The sequence below is a fragment of the Protopterus annectens genome, chromosome 3.part0 (genome assembly GCF_019279795.1).
Source record: "Protopterus annectens isolate FY-2018-M chromosome 3.part0, PAN1.0, whole genome shotgun sequence".
NCBI classification, from domain to species: domain Eukaryota; kingdom Metazoa; phylum Chordata; order Ceratodontiformes; family Protopteridae; genus Protopterus; species Protopterus annectens.
The window spans coordinates 508,059,485-508,081,408 of record NC_056731.1 but is presented as its reverse complement, the minus strand read 5'-3'; the positions used below and the strand labels follow the sequence as shown (position 1 = coordinate 508,081,408).

General features: G+C 41.4%; 1 protein-coding gene across 1 annotated transcript in view; it reads left to right on the top strand.

Annotated features, from left to right (window-relative positions):
- SNX25 (sorting nexin 25) overlaps positions 1-21,924 on the top strand; it is a 1,427,683-nt gene that overhangs the window by 238,642 nt on the left and 1,167,117 nt on the right. Inside the window, exon 4 of the mRNA XM_044064925.1 lies at positions 10,864-11,036. Coding sequence (XP_043920860.1) covers positions 10,864-11,036 — 173 coding nt within the window. The remainder of the gene's footprint in view (positions 1-10,863; positions 11,037-21,924) is intronic.

Here is a 21,924-nt window from a genome sequence, read left to right as displayed (position 1 = left end):
CATCGGAGGCCACACTTGCGTTGCCCACAGCTGAGATAATGGTAATGGGGCAAAATGAACCTCTGACATCTCCTTTGTTTATTTCTGGATGTCTCATCCAGGTCAGTTGTAGCCAGACTATACAGGTGGCTTCACCACAGATTGCTTCAGAGAGTTGCACTCCCTTAGAGATCCACCCACCCATCACAGGGGAGAGATGTTTAGGTGGTCATTGCTGCCATTCCCATGCAGGACATTCCCTGATCTGGGTATTACTCTTGGTATCACTCGGCAGATGTGCACATCAATGATGCAGGAACAGGCATACACTAATCGTACCACTTCAGAGATGTTGATTGCACTGTCTAGCCAGCATGAAGAAGTGTACCAGCTTCAGAGACTGCAGAACATCTAGCAGTACATGCTGATCGATAAGATATATAGCTGCCAGGAGCAGACTTGCCTGCTGAGTATATTGATGTTCCACTTGAGAGCTGTTGGTGTATCCATGAGAATAATAGTCATGGGGGCTGCCTGGATGATGCGCAGACACAGTGTGCAGTGCACAGGATATTAAATACAGTCTGGCAGTTGATGGAGAGGAAGCCCTTCTGGTAGGAATACTGGTCACCATATATAGTAGGTGGGACCTTGATAGACGACAGAACCTTGGGGGAATGGGCTATGTCGTAGAATTCCCACAGAGTGGTGGTTCTGTCCTCTGATGTCTGTGAAAACCAAATAATGCTGCTTCATCTGCATTGTCATGTCAAGCATAAGTACTGAGTGGTCTACCTGATGAGCTATCCCATCTGTGGAGTGGGAACAGTGTTGGCCATGACCATCATATTGGTCACACCCAGGGACAGAGGCAGTCATGGAGTGTGTGGTGTAGACTGTGATGCTGTCTGTAAACTGGTGTGTGCCGTGTCTGTAAGCCTGAGTATGATTATACATACCCATGGTGGGCATTTGTCTGTATCATATAATGGTATGTTTTGTTTTCTGTAACTGTTAAGTGCACCCATGTTCAAAAATTTGGAAGTTAATAAAGCAATTAAAAAAAATAGCCCTGACTGTGACATAGGTAAACTGTTTAGTAAGTAGCTGGCAGGGGGAGGATAAGAATGATGAGTCTTAAGCCTGCTCTCCTGCCCTCTCTTTGGGCGAAGGTGTTCTTGGTTGTGAGCATATTCTCCACAGTAGAATCCCTAGTGGAAACAAGGGATCATGCAAAGGTGCATGTTTACAGGGGATGGTCACACAGAAGTGAGACATCCATCAGTGCCCCATGGCATGTCAGCCTGTGGGACACAAATGAGACTGCACCAGTGTTGAGTTTAACAGAAAAATTCCAAATACTCCTTATGGTTTCAGTGTTTGGCCCCTCTCAATCAGCTTTTGTGCTAGAGGTGGGTGACAAATAGACCAGTGGACCAAGAAGGGGGCAAAATATAGGAAAGAAACTGAGAAATGAGATAGAAGTGGAGATGGTGGAACAGGTTAATAACATCAAGCATCTGGGAGGGCTGGTTGAGCAGATGGGAAGTCTGCGTGAAGAGGCCAAAGCTAGAATTAGAGGGGCTGCAGCCAACTGGCATAGAGTGTTAAGTATAGTGTATGACAGAAGAATGCCAAAGAAGCAAGCTTAACAGCTGAAAATATTTTTTTAAATGTGTAACACCTGCAGTTTGTGATACTACCTGATAAACTGTGATACAAAGAGTGATTTTGCAGTTCCTTTGTAGGTTCACAGTTGAGTACTAGGCTAGCTGCCCTTGCGGGCCATTTTAAGCCTAGCCAATATCCATTTTTGGGCTCTCATTTGATTAGAGATTGGCCTTGCTCATCCCATGGTCAATAATTATACAGTACACCAATGAGAATAACTGTGATCCATCCATCCACAACCCCTTTCTCCATTTTTGCACATGGGGGTCAGAGAGTCACTTCAGAAGTAACAATCATTTAGAGCCAAGGTGATCATACCATAGATACTTTTAGGAGATCCATGCATGGCTTAAAGTATTTTGTAGCTTCCTCTGTCCCTTAGTAGTACAGGGGGACTTCCTAGGGTACATTTTCTGTTTCCCATCCGTAGATCCAAGTTGAGCTTGAATATGGACAAGGATGAACTTTTTTATGTGGAAAGATAGTCTGTTCCAGAGCAGCAGTATCCTCTGCAAAATATACTTGTTCCCCCCAAAACCATTCTGTTGATGTTGCAGAAGAAGTTTAGATCCCTAGGCCAAGTATTTCTAATGCCATTTGACTTGCTGATCTGCAGCAAATCCATACATACTGGGTTGGAGGATGCCTTGTATGTCAGACAAGGTCACCTGTGAGCAGTCTGTAGGATACAGAGTATATTGACACAGTTTTGAGTCACTCCACCTGGCCTGTATAGGTCTAGTATTCGTTTTAGTAAGTTATCTCTGTGGGTGTTCCAGTTTTTGGATGTGTCTAGACAGATACATGCTAAAGGGGGCATTATATTCAGTGACTGATCTAATGATGGCTGAGTAAAGTGGGATAATGACCTCTGTAGATCTAGAAACGATCCCTTTGTTTGTAAGCTATGCAATATGGAAGGAATTTCTTACAACAGTTGACACATGTTGGTCAAACTTGGGTCACTGTCCACATAAGTTGCCAAATTCCAAAGAACTGGGTCAACTCTTAGGGGTATATTTTAATGTTGTAGTTCCATGGGATGGATGACTTCACAAAGGATACAATAATGTATTTTTTTAACATTTACTTTCAGGCCATGATTGCGGCTCCAGTGATTTATTTGGGTCAAACCTTCCTGCAGGATGGCTTTATGGAGATTTTCAGTGTGGTATGTGAGATTGCCTTTCTTGATGTAATGGAGCAGTATCAGTGCAACCATTCATAATGTGAGGATCAGAATGTGAGGATCAGAGAGGTGGCATGCTGGAATGTTCAAATGTTTAGGAAAACATTTAAAATGAGTTAAGTTTCAAAGAAACATTTGCCAAATTTATGAAAAGTCTGGAATTACATCATACATGTTTATAATCAACTTTGCTGACAAATTTTCCACAGCCCTCCTGTCCTTCACTGACACCATAAATAGTGCTAGAGACGCAGGTAACTTTGTATCAGCATTATTTATTGACCTATCAAAAACTTTCGACACAGTCTCTCACTCCATACTCTTGACTAGGATCTCCAAACTAGGACTTACACCTCCCACCATACCATGGTTCCATAGCTACCTATACAATCGAAAACAAGCAGTAAAATGGATAGTTAGCATCTTCTTCTTTCTTCACACTCCCACTGGAGTCCCACAGGGTTCCATCCATGGCCCCTTTCTCTTTAATACTTTTACAAACAATCTGCACACTTCATCATGCCTAGGAACACGCGTACACAGTATGCAGATGACTCTGTCATCTGCACCACTCCCACAATTCCTCAGCTGCACTCCTTCACACAGCAAACTTTTACCTCCATTGAAACCTGACTCACTATCAACTCTTCCTTAACCTAAGAAAAACAACAACCTAAGAAAAACAAACAAAAAAAACCTTCTTTATGCCAAGAAATCACTCTTTGGACATAAGTCATTTCAAAATCCAGTCATTTAAAACCTTACAGGCTTTTACTTTTTAAATTAGCAATAGTTACATACCAGACTGCTAGATACTCATCTTAGGTGTATGTAGCCATATCCCTTTCAGTAAAAACACATTAAAAGTATTCTCTGAACCTTACATTTTTTTTTTGAATCGATACAGGAATTGCTTTGTAATAGAAATATGTTCAGAACATTAAACTTATTTAATGTGCTATTTTAATTGGTTAAGAAAAAACATTTCAGTTGACACCAATACGTGGGTTAAAATGTTACAAGTCTTTTTAAAGAGTTTTGGTCCATCTGTCACAAACTGCTTGTTTATCTTGTCCTTTTCTCTTGGATTATTATAAAGGATTACTGTTTAATCACACACACACACACACACACACACACACACACACACACACACACACACACACACACACACTGACTTTTTTCCCATCATTTTTGCTTTCCTGATCACAAGCTGTGAACTACTGATGCTGCAACAGATACCACAAAACACAACTGTTAAGTTCTATTTATAACAGTCATTGCAGTTTAAGCATTATTTATACAGTGCGTAAGGAAGGATTTGATGAGAAAAAGTCCATTTTGGGTAACCTTTTGGACCGACGCCACAGGCATTAGAAAAACACTTGGTAGATGAAACTTAACCAGCCTGCTTGGAACCCTTCCTATTCCCTTTATGCATCACTTGTATTTTCCTCTTTGCCATACTTTGATTTATGTCAGAGAACGGGCCCCAGGCTACCTCACTGTGATTCTGACAAGTTTCAGTAAAATAACCTGGTTCCTGCTGTATGCTGTAGCCAACATATGTATTTCTTAATTTCTTTTTCTGTTGCTTCTGTCATCAGTCCAAAGAGCAAAAAGCCTTTTTTTTTAAATACTGTCAAAATCATTTTCTTTACTGTCTGCATTGTTGGGCATATGTCTGTTCATCACATGATCTTTAAACCTCTGTTCAGAAAGTGTGTCTTCACTCTGGCCTGTCCACCCACAGAGAGATGCACACCTTTTTTAAGGAGAAGCCCCTGTATTACATACTTTTTTACTTTTGTGCTCAGTATTGCTTAGTTAAAATTATGTAAAATGTCATCAGAAACTTAAAGCAAAAGTTTTTTCCCATGCTTATTCAGAAAGAAAATCTAATGAACTTGGCTGGCTGTTCTTGACACCGAGCCAGAACATTGTTTAAGCTGTCCTGCTGAAAGGATATCTGTAACTTTCTGTCTTCATAAAATTAACAAATTTAAATCTATTTGTTTTTAAAAACATCCTTTCCTACATTTGGTTCTACTACCACTATTGTTACTAGTAGTGCCATAATTTGTTGACAAGAACCGTGTAGGGAATTTTAATCCAAAGACAGTACTGAAGGAGTCTTCCTTGGACAGTAAATCTGTCAGAATTCTTATTGTGTAGTGGAATCGTGTATTGTACAAGTTACTGATGTTCAGTCACTTCTTTTAGACTGCAGTCCATCCACATCAAATTACTTTTGCTTATTTGTGTTACCTAGTATGTGTTATCATAAGCTGGCTGAGGTTGTTCTAAGAGACCAAGGAGAGGATATCTTGAGATACTGCTCTATCCCCTTTGACGTGGGGGGTCCAAAAAGTTTTAACTTCCCACCTGGAGCTTTATTTTCTCTGGTACTGACATCGCTGGGACCCATGGCTCCACTAACAACTCTTTGGTTCAGTCTAGCTAGTGCAGTCATGACAGTGCTGATGCAGATGCCTCCTGGATCAGTTACTGATGTGGCATCCTCAGGCCCTGACTTTCTTGATGCCATACTCTAAGGAGTTGTTCTGATTGATGTTGATGATATTCCTGTAGGCACTAAGATTTTCAGTGTCTGACCTTTGGCATCTCTCCCGTATCATCAGCTATGGCAATGCCTGGGCCATCAACTGCTGGGTCCCTGTGCCCCTTTAATATTCAGTACTTCACATGCTGGTATTTGCAGCACCACTTCCATTGTCATCAATATCTATTATCCATCCTCCACCTCTCTTTTATTTGGCATTTGTGCCAGTCTGCTACTTTTTTCCCCAAGAATCTGTTCACTGGCAGAAACCACCATTATCAGCTCCACTGCGCAGTTTCCCATGTACTTCACTGATCTTGATCAGCTGAGTTTTGTGTGCATCTGATTCATAGGCTGCATTCATAAGGGCCAAGGAAGGTTCTTCCAAAGACAAAACATGCAAGATCCCCTTTGTCTTCCCCAGTTGAAGCCCTTGAAGAGGCATAAAGGGCAAGCTTTCTCCATCACTTTCTGAAAATCCCACATTTGGGGAAGTGCAGCTAATGCATCAGAGAGGAGGTTGGTCACCTGACCCCATTCTTTCTCCCCAAAGAACATTGCAGAAGGCTTTTAGATTTACCCTTAAGTTTTTCTGCATGGTCATCATTTCAGTCTACTCTTTGGTAGTGAACCCCATTCCAGGAGGGCCTGATTTTCTACCTGACAGACTCTCCCACTTCTGATGTATCATGGATGGACCCTGGCTACTCCAGTGGCAAGAAACATTTTCATCTCTGTGGAAAAAAGCTACACAGTCTCTTTACATCTCCAACAAACACCAAATGTGTCATCTTTTCATTTGTTCCCCCTCCTAGGGTGGGGAAGAGAGAGGTTCAAGACAAGGATCTTCTAGCTCTTACAAGGCCATATGAACTCCATTTTACTCCCCCTTTTCATGAGATGAAGAGCTTCAACCTGAATGTCAAATGGCTCAAAGCAGAAGTTGTTGTTATATCTTTGTGACCTCTGCAAACGTAGTTCCCCTGCTTAGCCCTCTTCTTCTGAAGAAGCCAATATGTTACCATTCAGGACACTGCTATTTCACACTTTTGAAGCAAATCTCACTGAAATCGGTACTCCTCAAAATTTGACAGCATAGTTTCTCTGTTTCCGTTGGTAGCAAATGGTCATGACTTTTTAGAGAGTGGTTTCCATCATATCCTCATTTCAGTGGCCTTCTACTTAGAAAAGTAGGTCCACCTGCCTCTGTAAGTCTTTTGTTTTGACATCAAGCAAAGGCATTTTTTAAGCCCTTATTGATTTTCTGCTGTCCTATTTCTCTGAAATTTTGACTCTGGTCCTAGCTGTTGGTAAGATCTACATGGCACCTTTTACCTTAGACTACCTGTTCAGGATCTTACCCCTTCACATGGTATTTATGCTGTAAAAGCTCACTCTTGCACCATTTGAGCCAGTAGGATCTGCAGGCAAACATTGTGCTGGAAGACCCATTTTCTTCTGACCATTGCTTCTTGCCAAGACAATTTTAGAGCTGGAGGTCTTTTCTGGCAAGCGTCCATGTGTAATTTTTCACAAGAATGAGTGGTGCTCAGAACAAACCCATTATTTCATGCCAAAAGTTGCTCCTGAATCTAATTTCAACTAGTTTAAGTATATGTTCTTTTCTTGAATATTCCAACCATGCTGAATATTTTCTCCACTTTGTGGATGTCTAAAGACTGCTCAGATTTTGTGTGTAGAACTAAATCTGTTCATGAAGATTAGCAGTTCTTTGTATCCCTTGCAAAATCTAAACATGATACGGAGTTTTCATATGGTTAGCTAATTGTATTGAATTCTTTGACAATAAACATGGAAAGCTTTTGACTCCAACTCTTATGGCTCATTCTACTGTAGTTATGGCCATGGCTACTTTTTAAAAAAATATTTTTCAGTAATGCCAGTGGTGTTGAAATTTGTACTGCTGGACACCTTGTTGAGGCTTTAAAGATGGATTTCTTATCAGATATAAAAAGTTATTTCCTTACCATAATAATAAATATGTAAAAAGGTAACCCTTCAATAAAATGCTCTCCCTCCAATCCCCTACATGTGATGCATCTTTTCTGAAGTCTCTTCTTTGCCCGTTACTATTTTTCCCCTCTGCTTAGTGCTGCAAAAAGAACTGGAGAGAATGTAATGAGCATTGCATGATGGGAAAGAGAAGCTTCAAGGCAACCTCAGAGTTTCTTGTAGCCATACATCAGTCCTAGAGGTAATTGAAGATGGATTTTTGTCTTGCAGGTGTCATTATAGGTAAGTGCACAGTTTTCATTTTTTACAGTCTACGGCAGCATTATATAACTGCGTAAAGTAAAATTATCGGGAGGCTTTCCGACTGCCACCATAGGAATAGTTTTAATCAAAACTATGAATTGCTTTTTTCTAATCTGTTAATAAGCACAAGAAAGTTGAGATAATCACAAAAAAGAATTTCTATTTTGTTCTTTTTCAGATTAAAATGAAGAAGCAATGACTATGAGGGAAAATCTGTTCTATGTGCTCATTACTTTATTTATGATGCAGTCATTGTTTATATAGACTTATTTTACCTGTGCATAGAATGCATCTGATGCATGTTTTGGTAGTATGATTCTTTAATTTTCTGTGCCCATTTTATAAGTCAGTAGAACACTGAGATGCCAGTATGAAAAAATAACAGGTCTGAATGGGAACATTGTGATGCCCATCTTCTTATCCTACTTAGTTTTTGCTTAATTTCAGCATTTGTTTATCTGTGCTTCTTCTTACTTTACAAATCTCTAATCAGAATTTAATGCAACATAATTGTTATTTTTTGTTTTATAGCTATTGTACTTAAGAGAGTGTATTTTGTCACAATTTTTTGAAAGCCATGCCAAATTCTAGTGGGATCTAAGTTGAATTTCTTGCCTTCACTGTTACTGCTGTAACTGTACTGTGAATTGTATATTTGTTTAGAATACGTCCCTTTATTATGCTTTGTACTTCACTGTACTTGATTTCAAGTCCCTTTTCTTGGTCTGCAAGCTAAGTCATCCATGATAACAGTTGTGGCGCAATGGAAGGTTTAACACCAAACACCTCTGGATTTCAAGGGCCCTGAAGAGTACTTTTCTGCAGGTACCTAGGGTGTCTGTCAATAAAATTTACTTATGGGAATGACTCCCGAATGTCTCTGCTGCCGTTAAGTGTGTAGTACTGCTCTGTCTCTCCATTATTTTGTCTTATTTTGCTGTACAGAAACACTTCATGTGACTGTGACTAGTATTGTCCTGTTACTTTGCCAGTTTTTAGGATGTACAAGTTACTTCTATAAACCCCTGATTTTTATTATGCTTGCTTACTCGTTGCCTGGATCATAGCTGAAGTGTCACAGGACAAGTTCATTTGTGCTTAGCACAATAACTGTATGTTGTCACAGCAATGAACCTGTTTAATACAAATCTATAAGGATTTCTTATAAGGATCACCTCCTGAGAAATGAAGAATCCACACTACAATTTTTTGAGGTGGAACCCTGCTTGATGTTGCTAGATTAGGGAAGTAAGAAGATATGGGGGTTTTCAAAGAAATGTAATTTGTGTTTTTGTTTGCTCGCTTGTTTGTTGACCATTTAAATTGTCTGTTATCCAGTGATTGGAATCCTCTTGACCATTGCAGTTTTTATTTAATTTGTAAACTACTAGAACTATTCTTTTTTTTATTTGTAACATAGCAGTGAACACTGCTTTTAAGTTATTTTATAGTTTTTTTTTCCAGAGATATTCCTAGTTGTTTAGGAGCTGATAAGGCATATGCTCAAATCTGAATCATCAGTGATAGTACAAAATATCAGACTAAACATGCAAATAAATGGTGTGTGATGCTTGCCAGCAAGGTTGCAGTGTGTGTGTGTCTTTCTGCTTTTCCCTGTTAGGGGTCGCCAAAAGCAACAATGCTATTTACTGTTAATGTCATAGTTGTCTGTAAGGAGTTGATTCAAGCAGCTTTATTGGGTGCAGGTTATAATTGTAGGAAGTTGCTTAGTGGAAGTGAGCTCCTAGTGAGTGACATGATTTTGCAAGTGCCTTGCTGTTTGATCATTCCATCATATTAGGAAAATATTGCTGCTTTTTTCCTGATGAAATGTTAGCATCAGTAACCATAGCTCTGAAGCTCTTGGCATAAAAATCTGGACAAAGTCAAAAATAATGAGGAGACACATTTTAAATATTGTTCTTATAAACTTAGAAAGTTGCGAGAATAAAAGGTTTTGTGTTGCCATGCATTTTCTGAAGGATATGAAGTCTGAAGCTCAAATGCCTGCCATTATTTAGTAAATTCAGTCCTCACTGATTTGCCACAAAAATACAGAAAACCACGAATTTTAGCACAGACCAAAAATACGAGTCAAAAATCTGGCCAGTCTGCAAAAAGCTGGACAGGTGAGAGGTATGCAGTTATCCATAACTGTTAAGAGACTGACTGCATTCTTGGGGCTAGAGTCAACAAACCTTGCCTGATACTAAAAGGGGTAAAATGGCCACTCATGGCAGAACAAAAATTTGGTTAGTAAATGCTTCCAGTCTGTGATTGAGTACAAGCTCATTTTGCTGAGCAACCAGAGTGCCCTGCAGATGTGATTCATAAAGATGGCGGGGCTACATTGTACACCAAAAATATTGATGCACCAGTGCAGACTTGCATTTCATAGCGTTAACTTTCTTATGGAGCTACACCTTCCGCTGGTACTGACAGACTTATATTTACCTTAATACTGCCAGCAAAACCTGCACATCCATGCTTCATGTCCTACATCTTAGCCCCCCCAAGACGTCAGTGCTGTGTCAGGTTGCTGAGGATAAGGCAAAGGTTGGTGTGGTGTGGGACTGCTGGGGCTAAGTGTTTGTTTTGGAACTCCGGGACAACACTCCTTGACCTGCAGTGTTTTGCTACTGAAGTTGGCTTATCATCCCTTTTGGGGCTGTTTAGAAGTTGGTTACTGCTGGAACTGTGAAGCAAAAATATCACTACAGTGTGCTGTCTCTCTTTCTCTCTCTTGTTGTATCCTAAGTCTATCTTGGCTGTGTGGTCAGATTCAGGAGAAGGCATTGTAATGCCTTTTGTGTGTACATATATTGCGATTTTTTTTTTTTAAATTATATTTAACATGTGCTTGTGTATGTGGTTCAACCTCGCATAAAAAGGCAAATTGATGTTTAGTTTAGCGAGTTGATATGGATGTATGACTGCCAAACACTGCACATCATGTAGTGAAGATGTAGTGAACACAGACACATACCAGTGAACAGCTGGAATACTACCTTTATAGTCATTCTTAATGCAGTTTACACATGTTTTAGCTATTGTGCCCTGTGCGCCTCCTATGGAGTAGCTTTGAGTATTGTCTCTTCCTTTTGAAACATAGAATTACAGTATATATGTATCTGTTATTTTTGATAGGGAAGTATTCATTGTTGCAACATTTTTCTACTTCCAGACAAGAGGAGCTTCAACGACCAATGATTCTACATTCTTTCTTAAGAAGCACAGAAGAAGAGATCAGTTTCCTCAGAACATTTTCCCGTGTCTTAGTTCTCTGCCTCATACCCTCAAAGGATTCCTATTCACATACTTTACGGATAGTCCTTGCAGAAATACTTGCAACAAAAGGTACAGTAGTCAGGCATATCATATGGCTAAAGTGTAAACTGAAACTGAAATGCCAAATAATTTTTTAATGTAAAGTGTTGCTGCTACCACTTCATATGCATTAAACTTCAGTGCTTCTGATTAGTGAAATGTGAATTGTGTAAGAGATTTTTTGCTTGGGGGGGCAGGTAACAATGTTACACATAAACAGTGCAGAAAAGGCGATCGCAAGCACATCAGCCTGTGGTGTCAGTATCTGACGTCAGTGGGATTTACATAAAGTTGTCAAAAAAATTTAAATGTACAGGATGAAGTTTTGTTTTGGAGGCTGTGGTATTCCTTCCACACTGGAGAACAGAAATGGGCATTCCTAAACATAGTGCCCTATAGATATTTCTTCTGTAAAGTCAAGGCTGTGGAATTGTGACTGTATGATGTTCTTAGATGCAATGGAGGCAGCTGATCTGTGCAGCATAAATAGCTTGATGCAGAATGTCGCTCATCTAGTCAAAATACGATAGGCAAGTCTTTGTGGGTTTTGTTCAAGCAGCTTTATTATGTGCAAACGCATCAGGATTGAGGCTCAATAACTTTTAACTTGGATAAACCTATAAATGTGCTAGCTATTACAATAATACCTCCTCACTTTCTGGCTGCACTCTCAAAATGGCACTGAAGCTAGCACTTGCTTGCTATTTATATACACGTGCCAACCTTGAAACACTTCATAAAGGTACAACATACACTATTCTTCATCCTTCCTCTTTGAGAAATCAGTCATGCAATATTGACAACAATAATTGACATGCAATCAATACAAATAATTCTTTGTTATGCAATTATACAGACCTAAATACATATAGACAACTATGTCCAGGTTGCTGTGTATCTGGAAATATGACCAAATCATGTGGCATAAAAATTAGAATCAAGTCTAACAACTGGGATTATCTCTGCTGAATGTTAACTTAAGGGACATCAGGAACATCATCAGGAATGGAAGTAGAAGTCAAGAAACGTTACAGGAACATTGTCTGGATTATTCTGAGATCTAGAGTGTGTATCACAGGAACAAATCTGCGATATCCATTCTGGTACAGGAAGAAGATGTCTGCAATTTCTCCTGTACTCCACACCCTCAGATTCTAAGAAGTAGGATCTCGGCTCTGTACATATACCTGTTACTTCACCAATCCAGTTGAAACCTTTCACTGTTTGTATCCTCAGCATCTCTCCTTCTTTCAGTGGGCGAAGAAATCTGCTTGATTTATCATAACTAGACTTCTGGAAAGAACGCTTTCTGAATAATTGGGTTGTAAGTGTCTTGTTGTTCTTAGCTGTGGTCCTCAACAAACTGGAACTAATAGGCAATCTTGTTCTGGTTTGCCTGGATAGAAGTCTGAGTAGGCGAGCCAAGTATATAGTCACGGGGTATGTTTCTGAGATTGAGTAAATTCCAATAGACATCTGTATTATCACGCTTTGACCTCTCAAGTAATTGCATGTTCAGCTAGTCCATTTGACTGTGGATATTCTACACCACTAGTAACACGTACAAAGTCCCATTCTTTTGCAAATTTCTAAAACAACTGACTACTAGATTGTGTACCACTGGCAGAAATAACTTTGTGTGGACTACCATGGACCAAGAAATTATGTTTCAACTTGGTGATAGCAGTGGACATTGGGTAGCAAATCAATCTCAAACCAGTTTGAATAAGAGAATACCAGTACTAAGTAATGCTGAGTTGCACTCAAATGTACCAGTGGCTACTGTTGACCAAGGTAGTTCAGGAACCTGACTTAGCTGAAGTGGTTCTTTTTGCAAATGCGGTTTAGTACTGTTGCATAGTGAACAAGAAGGAAGTACTTTGAATGTCTTTTACTACAGAAGGCCAGAATACTAGTTCTGTCACCCTTCTTTTGGTAGATTCGGAACCTGGGTGGCCATGCTGCAAAATATGGATAAATTCATGTTGTAAGGAGGCAGGAACAACAGTTTTGGCACCTTTGAAAATAATGCCATCTTCCATCAACATCTCATCTCTGTAAGGAAAATAAGTTTGCACTTAAGGTGGTACACTAGATTGCCCTGACAGCCATCCAACATTAATGCAGTGGTTGAGCTTTGCAAAATTGGATCAGTCCTTGTATGGATCTCTCAGCTCATCAAGTCTCATGGTAGAAACATTACACACTTCCATGATGTCAAAGTCAAAATTCTCTGCATGAAGCTGTTCCGTTGTATTTCTGGGCAATCTGGATAAGTTATCTGCCAGGTAAAGAAGTTTGCCTTTTGTATAGACCATTTTGAAGTTGTACTTTTGCAATTTGAGCATCATTCTTTGTAATCTCGCTGAAGCTGAATGCATAGGCTTCTTTAGAATAGTAGCTAGAGGTCGGTGATCAGTTTCAATGTGAATAGCTCGACCATAGATATAATAATGAAACTTTGAACATACAAATACAATTGCCAAAAGGTCTTTCTCAATTTGAGCATTTTGCATTTCACTTTGGGTAAGAGTTCTAGATGCATAGGCTACTGGTCTGCTTTCTTGAAGAATAACTGTGCCAATACCAAATTATGAAGTATCACAGGAAAGTTACTGGTTTATTGACATCATAGCATCTTAATGTAGGTGAGGGTGGCAGTTTTCTGATTAAGGTCTTCAAATGCCCAATGGTTGTGTTCCAACCAAGACCATGTAACATTTTTGCACGTCGGCTCTCTCAGAGCACTGTCAACTCACTGAAGTCTGGTATAAACTTGCCTAAATTGTTGACCGTACCAAGAAAACGTTGCAGAGCCTGAATATTATCTGGTGCTAGCATCTCAAGAATGGCTGCTTGCTTGGACAGGTCTGGTTGCAAGCCAGTGCTAGTGAATAAATGACCTACATATGTAACTTATGGTAATCTGAATTTGCACTTCAGAGGGTTAAGCTTTAAGTTCACTTCACGTGTTCTCTCTAGAACTTTCTTAAGGATGTTCTTCATGTTTCACTGTTGCAGTCATTACATTTGGGTAATCCTGCTGGCAGGTTGCCCTCGGCCTGAATTCCAAAGTCTTGGGTCCTGCGTCGGCTGCTGTCGCCCCTTCCCTGATGTCAGGTCGTCAGGGGTATAAAAGAAGCAGCTGATGCCATTTTCTTCAGTCTTTCTTGCTGCGCAGTGCCAGAAGCAGTTCACAAGTGCCGGTTGGCCGACTCCTGAGATTTTCGTGTTTGAGTTTCAGATCCGAAGTCTTCATTAAAAGCTAAGTACCCCATTGGGGAAACTTTTTTCTTGCTCCAGACCGATGTCAGAAAAAGTTAATAATTGTATTTCTTGTGGGAAACAAATACCTCATAAGGACTTTCATTCTTACTGTATTCCTTGCCTAGGCTCTGACCACAACGTTTCCAGTTGTCGGTTTTGTGCTAGATTTAACCAATGCACTATTAAGCGTCGGTACGATTTTGCATTAAGCTATTTTGGGCGCAGATTTAATTATACAATGTCGTCGGATAGCCATCCGACTACCGGAGTTCACAAAAAAACGCAAAGAAAAAGACAGGCTACCGAGGTCCAAAACCGACGACGAAGCTTCTCCTAAGCCAGTCGCCGGTTCTCAGTGAGGTGCTTTCGCAGCCCCTGACGCCCGCTACTTTAGAGTCTCAGGCCGCTACCGAATCCCATGTGGAGTCGGTCAGGCCACTAGAAACTCAAGGTATTGGAGCTTCGGAAACTATTCCCTCAGATGGATCCGGCAGGCATCGGCTTCTGAGGGTGTATTCAGACCTAAACAATTATACATTAAACCGACTTCAGCTTCAAAGGCAAAGACTAAAGCACCTTTAAAGGCAAAGAAACAAGTTCACCAGTCACATGGACAGGCCTCCATGCCCAAAAAACAGATGCTCAAAATGGCCGAAGACTTAATTACCTTGATCAGGGGTTCCCATCCCCCTCCTGATAAGAGGCCTAGGCAAGAGACTGACTATGAATCTTCAGATCAGGTTACCATTTCCTCTGATTCCTCTTCTGATCAGGAATATTCACTCCCCCCCATGAGGATTCTGATGCTGAAGAATCTATTCCTTCAGCTTCTCCTCCTGAGGACTATTCTTTTAGGGAAACCTTGCATACCATGAGGGAGCATTTCCACTGGGAGAGCCAAGATTTTTCAGAATCTACAAAGAGGCTCCGGGACTTCCTTTTACTACCTCAACACAGGCCTCTAGCTATTCCACCTGTGTTAGACATTGTAGATGATGTATTTTCAGAGTCTAGTCTGACCGCTGACTCCTTACCTCCAGCTCCTGTTAAGCCTGACAGATACTACAGGTTCCTGACTCTCATAAATTCCTTTTCAAAAACCCTGCTGCAGACCCAGAAACTATTTCTCAGGGTCCCAAAGGGGTTAAGGCTTCCACTGCAAAAAACCCTACCCCCTCAGATAGAGATTCTAGGGCACTGGATAGATGGGGAAAAAAGATTTACACATCTGCTACCTTGGCTACAAGGGCCTTAAACTGCCAGTTTCATATGCTCAGATATCAGCAATATGTCATGACACTGCTTAAACAGAAAATGTTGGTAAATTCTGACTGTGCAGAAAACAAAGAAATGCAGGATTTATTGCATGCAGCTGAACAAGTTGGAAAGCATACTTTGCAATGCGGTTTTGATTCTTTGGAGGCCTCCTGCAGGGCCGCTGTTACGAGTTCTGTAATTAGGAGGCATGCTTGGTTAAAGGAACAAAATCTGCCTGATCATGTCAAAGCTAAATTATTAGATGCACCATTACAGCACGATACCTTGTTTGGTGTTAAGGCAGAAGAAGTGTTAAAGAAAATGGAGGACAAAGCTAAATCTATGCAAACAGTCAAAGATTTTTTACAGGTACAGCCTCCTAGGTTTAACAGACACTGGCCTACAAAGAATTGGTCCGTTCCAGTGTCAGACAGACCTCAAAGGGGCAGGCCCGGATGCCCTAGAGGTAGATCCCAGCCGCAAGGTTCGTACAGGTCTAAACAATGGGGTGCTTCTACCTCCAAAAGTGGAGAAGACAAATCACAACCATACAGGAAACAGTCCCAATGACTTCGCCCTGCCTGCACCAAGCACTTATCTTCTGGCAGCACCCTTAGGGGGAAAAATAGCACTTTTTTTCTCAAAATTGGCACATTATAACCCAGGACAAATGGGTTCTAGACATAGTGTCACAAGGCTGCAAGTTGCACATCCATACCCTGCCAAGGGAAACGGTTGGCCAGACCTGCCAAAAAATCAATGGGCAGAGACACAAAAACAAGTCTCATCCCTCATGACCATGGGGGCCATTCAACAAGTACCAGAACAAGAGCAGGGACAAGGATTTTACTCAAGACTGTTCTTGGTACCCAGAAAGGACAAAGCCTGGAGACCAATAATGGACCTATCTATTCTGAACACATTCCTGGATATTCCAAAATTCAAAATGTTGACTTTGCAGCAGCTTCTGCCCATGCTGGGCAAGAATGCTTGACTTGTAACTTTAGACCTAAAAGAGGCATACCTGCATGTCCCAATCAGACAATCATGCAGAAGATACCTCAGATTCAAGGCTGGCTCAATGCATTACCAATTCTCTGCACTGTCCTTTGGCTTATCTACTGCACCCAGGGTCTTTACAAAGTGCCTGACACCAGTAATTGCATTCTGCAGACAAAGAGGAATACAAATATATCCTTACTTGGACGACTGTCTAATTCAAGCAGAGAACAAGGACATTCTTCTACCACATCTGGCGTTTGTGAAAAGACTTCTAACATGCCTAGGGTACACAGTCAATGAAAATAAATCAAAACTAGTACCCTCTCAAGAGATAATATTCCTGGGTGCAAGTTTAAATACAACTGCCCAGATGGCTTATCTCACGCCAGACAAACAAAGGCAACTGACTACCTATTTAAAAATGTTGGCAACAAAGGCCCAGTTATCTGCAAGAAAAATTCTGCAGGCTTTGGGCTTCATGGCATCCTGCATCCTACTAATTCCATATGCAAGACTGCATATGAAGAAACGTCAATGGTACCTAAAAAGTGTTTGGACTCAACATTGCCACAGCCTGGAAACAATGATTACTCTCATTCCCTGCCTGCAACAAGAGTTTCAGTGGTGGGCGAAGGCTTGTTACCAGAACATGGGACAGCCATTCACATTACCCCCAGCCAGGCAGACACTAACAACAGATGTATCAGATTATGCCTGGGGTGCCCACATGGCAGGAAGATGCATTCAGGGCACATGGTCCTCAAACCAAATGCATCTAAATATCAATCAAAAAGAGATGTTAGCTGTTCAAAATGCCCTGACAGCCTTCAAGGACCTACTTCATCTGGGACAACTACTGATAAAGACAGACAACACCACGGTTATGTGGTATATAAACAAGCAGGGGGGCACACATTCTTACCCCCTTTGCAGACTAGCCATGACTTTGTAGGACACACCATTGACTTACCAAGTACATCTGCAGGCACAATTCCTGCCAGGAAAGGAAAATACTCTGGCAGACTAACTAAGCAGAAAACTCATGGATCCCCACGAGTGGCAGCTGGATCCAAGGAACAAGGAAATGGGGAGTCCTGGGCATAGATCTATTTGCCTCGCCTCACAACTACCAACTAAAAAGATTCTGCACAAGGACTTATGACAGACAAGCATGGAAAGTGGACGCCCTATCTTTCAGCTGGAAAAACCTATCAGTACATGCCTTTCCTCCACTGCCTCTCCTCCCCAAGGTACTCCTAAAGGTCAGACAGGAGAAGCCAAAGATGATACTGATTGCCCCAGACTGCCACCGCTAGTACTGGTATCTAATCCTAAGGAACTTGTCTCAGTGCCCAGCTTGGACCTTACCTCAAATACCTCATCTACTGTCCCAGCAAAACAATCAGATCCTGCACAGCCAACTCAGGACCTTAAAACTGGCAGCATGGCGGATAATGTAGTTATACAAAACACACCTCTCAGTAAAGCTGTGATGGATGTCATTTTAGAAGCCAGAAGGCATAGAACAAGAAAATCTTATGCTGGAAAATGGAAGGAAAATGGAAGAGATTCTGTGCTTGGACCCAGACACAAGGAACTGATACAGCTGTACCAAATATTCCTCATATTTTGCAATACTTAACTGAGATGCTGGACAAAGACATATCTTTTTCATCAATTAAAATTCATGCCTCTGCCATTTCAGCTCATTACAATACAGATCCACCAATCTTTTCTCACCCTTTGTTAAGGCAGTACCTCAGAGGAGCCAAAAACTTAAGGCCTCCAAGGAGATCACCAATACCTGCATGGGACCTCAACTATGTCTTGGAAAAACTCACCCTGCCTCCTTTTGAGCCAGCTGCTACTGCTGATATAAAGTTTTTATCTTGGAAAACAGCTCTGCTCCTAGCAATAACCTCTGCAAGACGAGTTTCAGAGCTACAGGCACTCATGGCTGTGGAACCTTTTATCATTTTTTATCCAGACAGGGTTTCTCTGAGGACAAACCCAACATTTATGCCTAAGGTGGTGTCCAGTGTGGCTCTTAACCAAACTATTCATCTGCCAACTTTCTATCTAAATCCACAGAACAAGGGGGAGAGAATTCTGCATTCTTTGGACATACACAGACAGCTTAGATTCTACTTGGACAGAACTAAAGTTTTCAGAAAGACAGAGCAATTACTAGTGGCATATGCTGCAGGATCCCAAGGAAAGGCTGTCTCAAAGCAGACTATTTCAAAGTGGATAGGCCACTGCATTCGTTTCTGCTATTCACAGCATGGCAAGCCAGTGCCCAAGGGCATTAGGCCACATTCAACCAGAGCTGCAGCCACTTCAGCAGCCTTCCTCAGGGGAGTACCAACCAAAGACATTTTAGAGGCTGCTACTTGGAGTTCAGTGCACACCTTTACAAAGCACTATCATCTGCCACTCTACTCTAAATCCAGGGCAGGCTTTGCCACTGCAGTTCTGCAGGGCCTCATAGCTGCTCCTAACGCTGTTTAGCTCCAGCCTCCCAACCATAGCTTTGGGACTGTACCCAAATGTAATGACTGCAACAGTGAAATACAAAGAACATAGTACAGTTGTGTACATTTACCATAAATGTAGATGTTCGAGTGTATTCACTGTTGCAGTCTAGGTTACTCACCTGCCATCCCCTTTTCTCCTGCCGGAACTTATCTTTCCTTCTCTGATTTATACAACCTATGTGGTGCACTTGCTTGTAGATGAAGGTAAAGTTTTTATTGGTGCATGTAATTTTATATATATATAAATTTTGGCTGCCCTTTTAGAGGGGGCACCTGACATCTGGGGCAAGAACAACTGAAGAAAATGGCGTCCGCTTTATACCCTTGATGACCTGACGTCAGGGAAGGGGTGATAGCAGCCGACGCAGGACCCAAGACGTTGGAATTCAGGCCTACTGAGGGCAACCTCTCAGCAGGATTACCCAAATGTAATGACTGCAACAGTGAGTACACTCGAACATCTACATTTATGGTAAGTGTACACAACTGTACTTTCCTGTCATGCTTTGCTTCACCATTGTCTCCAACCAATAAATCATCTACTATTATGGCACAAGGATAACCTGAAAAAATGTGTTCCATTGCACGCTGAAAGACGTCACTTACAGAATTTATTCCAAATGGCATCCTGAGGAATCTGTACCTGCCAAATGGGACACTGAAAGTAGTCAGTAATGAGGATTTGCAATCAAGCATCACTTGCCAAAATTAACTTTTTGCATCTAAGACAGAAAAAAACAGTGGCATTCAGTATTACGGCTGTGACTTCTTTGACTGCACGTATCGGATGTTGCCGTCTCTTTAATGCTTTGTTCAACTGTCTTGGGTCAATACATATTCTGATTTTGCCTGAGCCTTTTTTGTGGGCTGCTACCGTGGACGACACCCATTCAGTTGGTTCTGTGACTGGACAAATTACACCTTGCTGCACCATTTTATCCAACTGAGCTTTGACTTTATCCTGCATAGCTATCAGAACTTTTCTGCTGGTCTGTCTACTGGACTGACTGCTGGGTCTAACTTCATAGAACGCACAACTGGAAGTTTGCCCAACTTGTCATCGAAAACATCAGCATACTCTTGAGAAAACAGCTTCACTAAAATTGGAACTAGGATATGTGCTTATATGATGAACTTCTTTGGTAAAGGAAAGCAAATTCATTCTCAAACTGTCTCTGAGACACAGTAGTGACTGCACAGGTCTTCAGACTACATAGAATAACAGGCTTTAACAGTTCCTAGACAAATAACATGAAAGCACTACTGAGCCTTCGGTTTGAATTTTTTTACCTCAATAAGCAACAAGTTTCGCACTACTAGCCACAATGAGTTGGGCATTAGTTCTCACCTTAGCAAATGTGTCTGTCGACATAACATTACACTTTGAGCCAGTGTCTACTTTAAGCTCGGTGATTTTACCATTGATCTGGACAGTACAAAACACCTCATTCTTTGCCAATAAATTTAACAGTATCAACCTTTTTACCAATTACAGATGCACCATCTACTTAAAAAGTAGAATTGCAGCTCTGTATATGATCAACTTGCTTTTTGAAGTGACCTTTCTTTATAACTGTGTGAGATTTACTTGATCGGATTCCCCCGGTCCGCACCAGTTCTAAGTCAGCTGCTAGCTGCCGGACGATGCGGGACGCCGGCCACAGCCGGGGCGATCCACAGGAAGGGCCCGGGCCCGTGTCCAGAGTTGCCGCCGCCGTACCCCAGGCCCGCTTTATGCCTGAGCCTGACTGACCCAGCCCTTAGAGCCAATCCTTATCCCGTCTGGCTTGCCGACGGCTGTTCACCTTGGACCTGCCCCTCCCCGGATTTTCAGGGCCAGCGAGCTGACGCTCTTTACTAGGAGTCTCTGGATCAAGTGCCGCGAACCGCCTCTCCTGATCGGGATCTGAACCCTCCTTCGTCGAGGGTGACGGAGGCCATCGCCCGTCCCTTCGGAACGGCGCTCGCTAATAATAAAATAAATAAATAAATAAATAAATTTTGAAAATGGTTCAATTTTTTACACTTGTGGCATTGCTGACCAACTGGTAAGCATTTTTCCCTTTTAGAATCATGATTGACACCACAATTGCGACAGTTAACAATAAAGCTGGATTTGAGTTTGCTGACTCACCTTTGTACTGCACTGAGCATGTCCTTTTGTTAGAACTTGCTGGAAAAGTACGGGACCTCCCAGTATAACCTGCAGGGACTGTAGCTGCCATGTGTTTAGGCCTGCTTCTGCTAGCCACGTGTTGCATGTTGTCTGCATTTGCTCTGGAGCCTGCTTGAAACTGTGCTGTTATCACTTGCAAACATACTTGTGTGCCTTTCTGTAACTTCATGGATTTGACAAGTCTCAATAGCTTTGCTCAGCATTAAATCACCATCACAAAGCAAAATCTTTCTCACTGCAGCACTATTAATGTCACACACAAGCCTGTCCTTTATCATCTCATCTCATCTTTTAAGTCACCAAACTGACAAATTTTTAGCTTTGTTTCTCAGATCAGTTATATAAGCTGCAAAAGTTTCCCCTGGTTTTTGATCTCTTGTGTAAAACAAATGCCTCTCTAATGTAATATTTGTCTGGGGGGTTACACATTTCTTTGAATTTGCGCTTCAAACACTCTGGGTCTTCCCTTGATTTAGCCTGTACAACAATGTGACGGTTTTCACCTTCTCCCTCATACTGCTGGTGCATACACAAATGAACAGTCTCTTTCAATGGCCTCTGACCCAGCTAGGTTTAGTAAAATGAATGCCCTAGTGCATGCATCTTTATCAAAATAAGCTGCCTGTATAAAAATATCGTACCTTTGCTCAGATACTCTCCAGTTCTCTGCAACATTCTG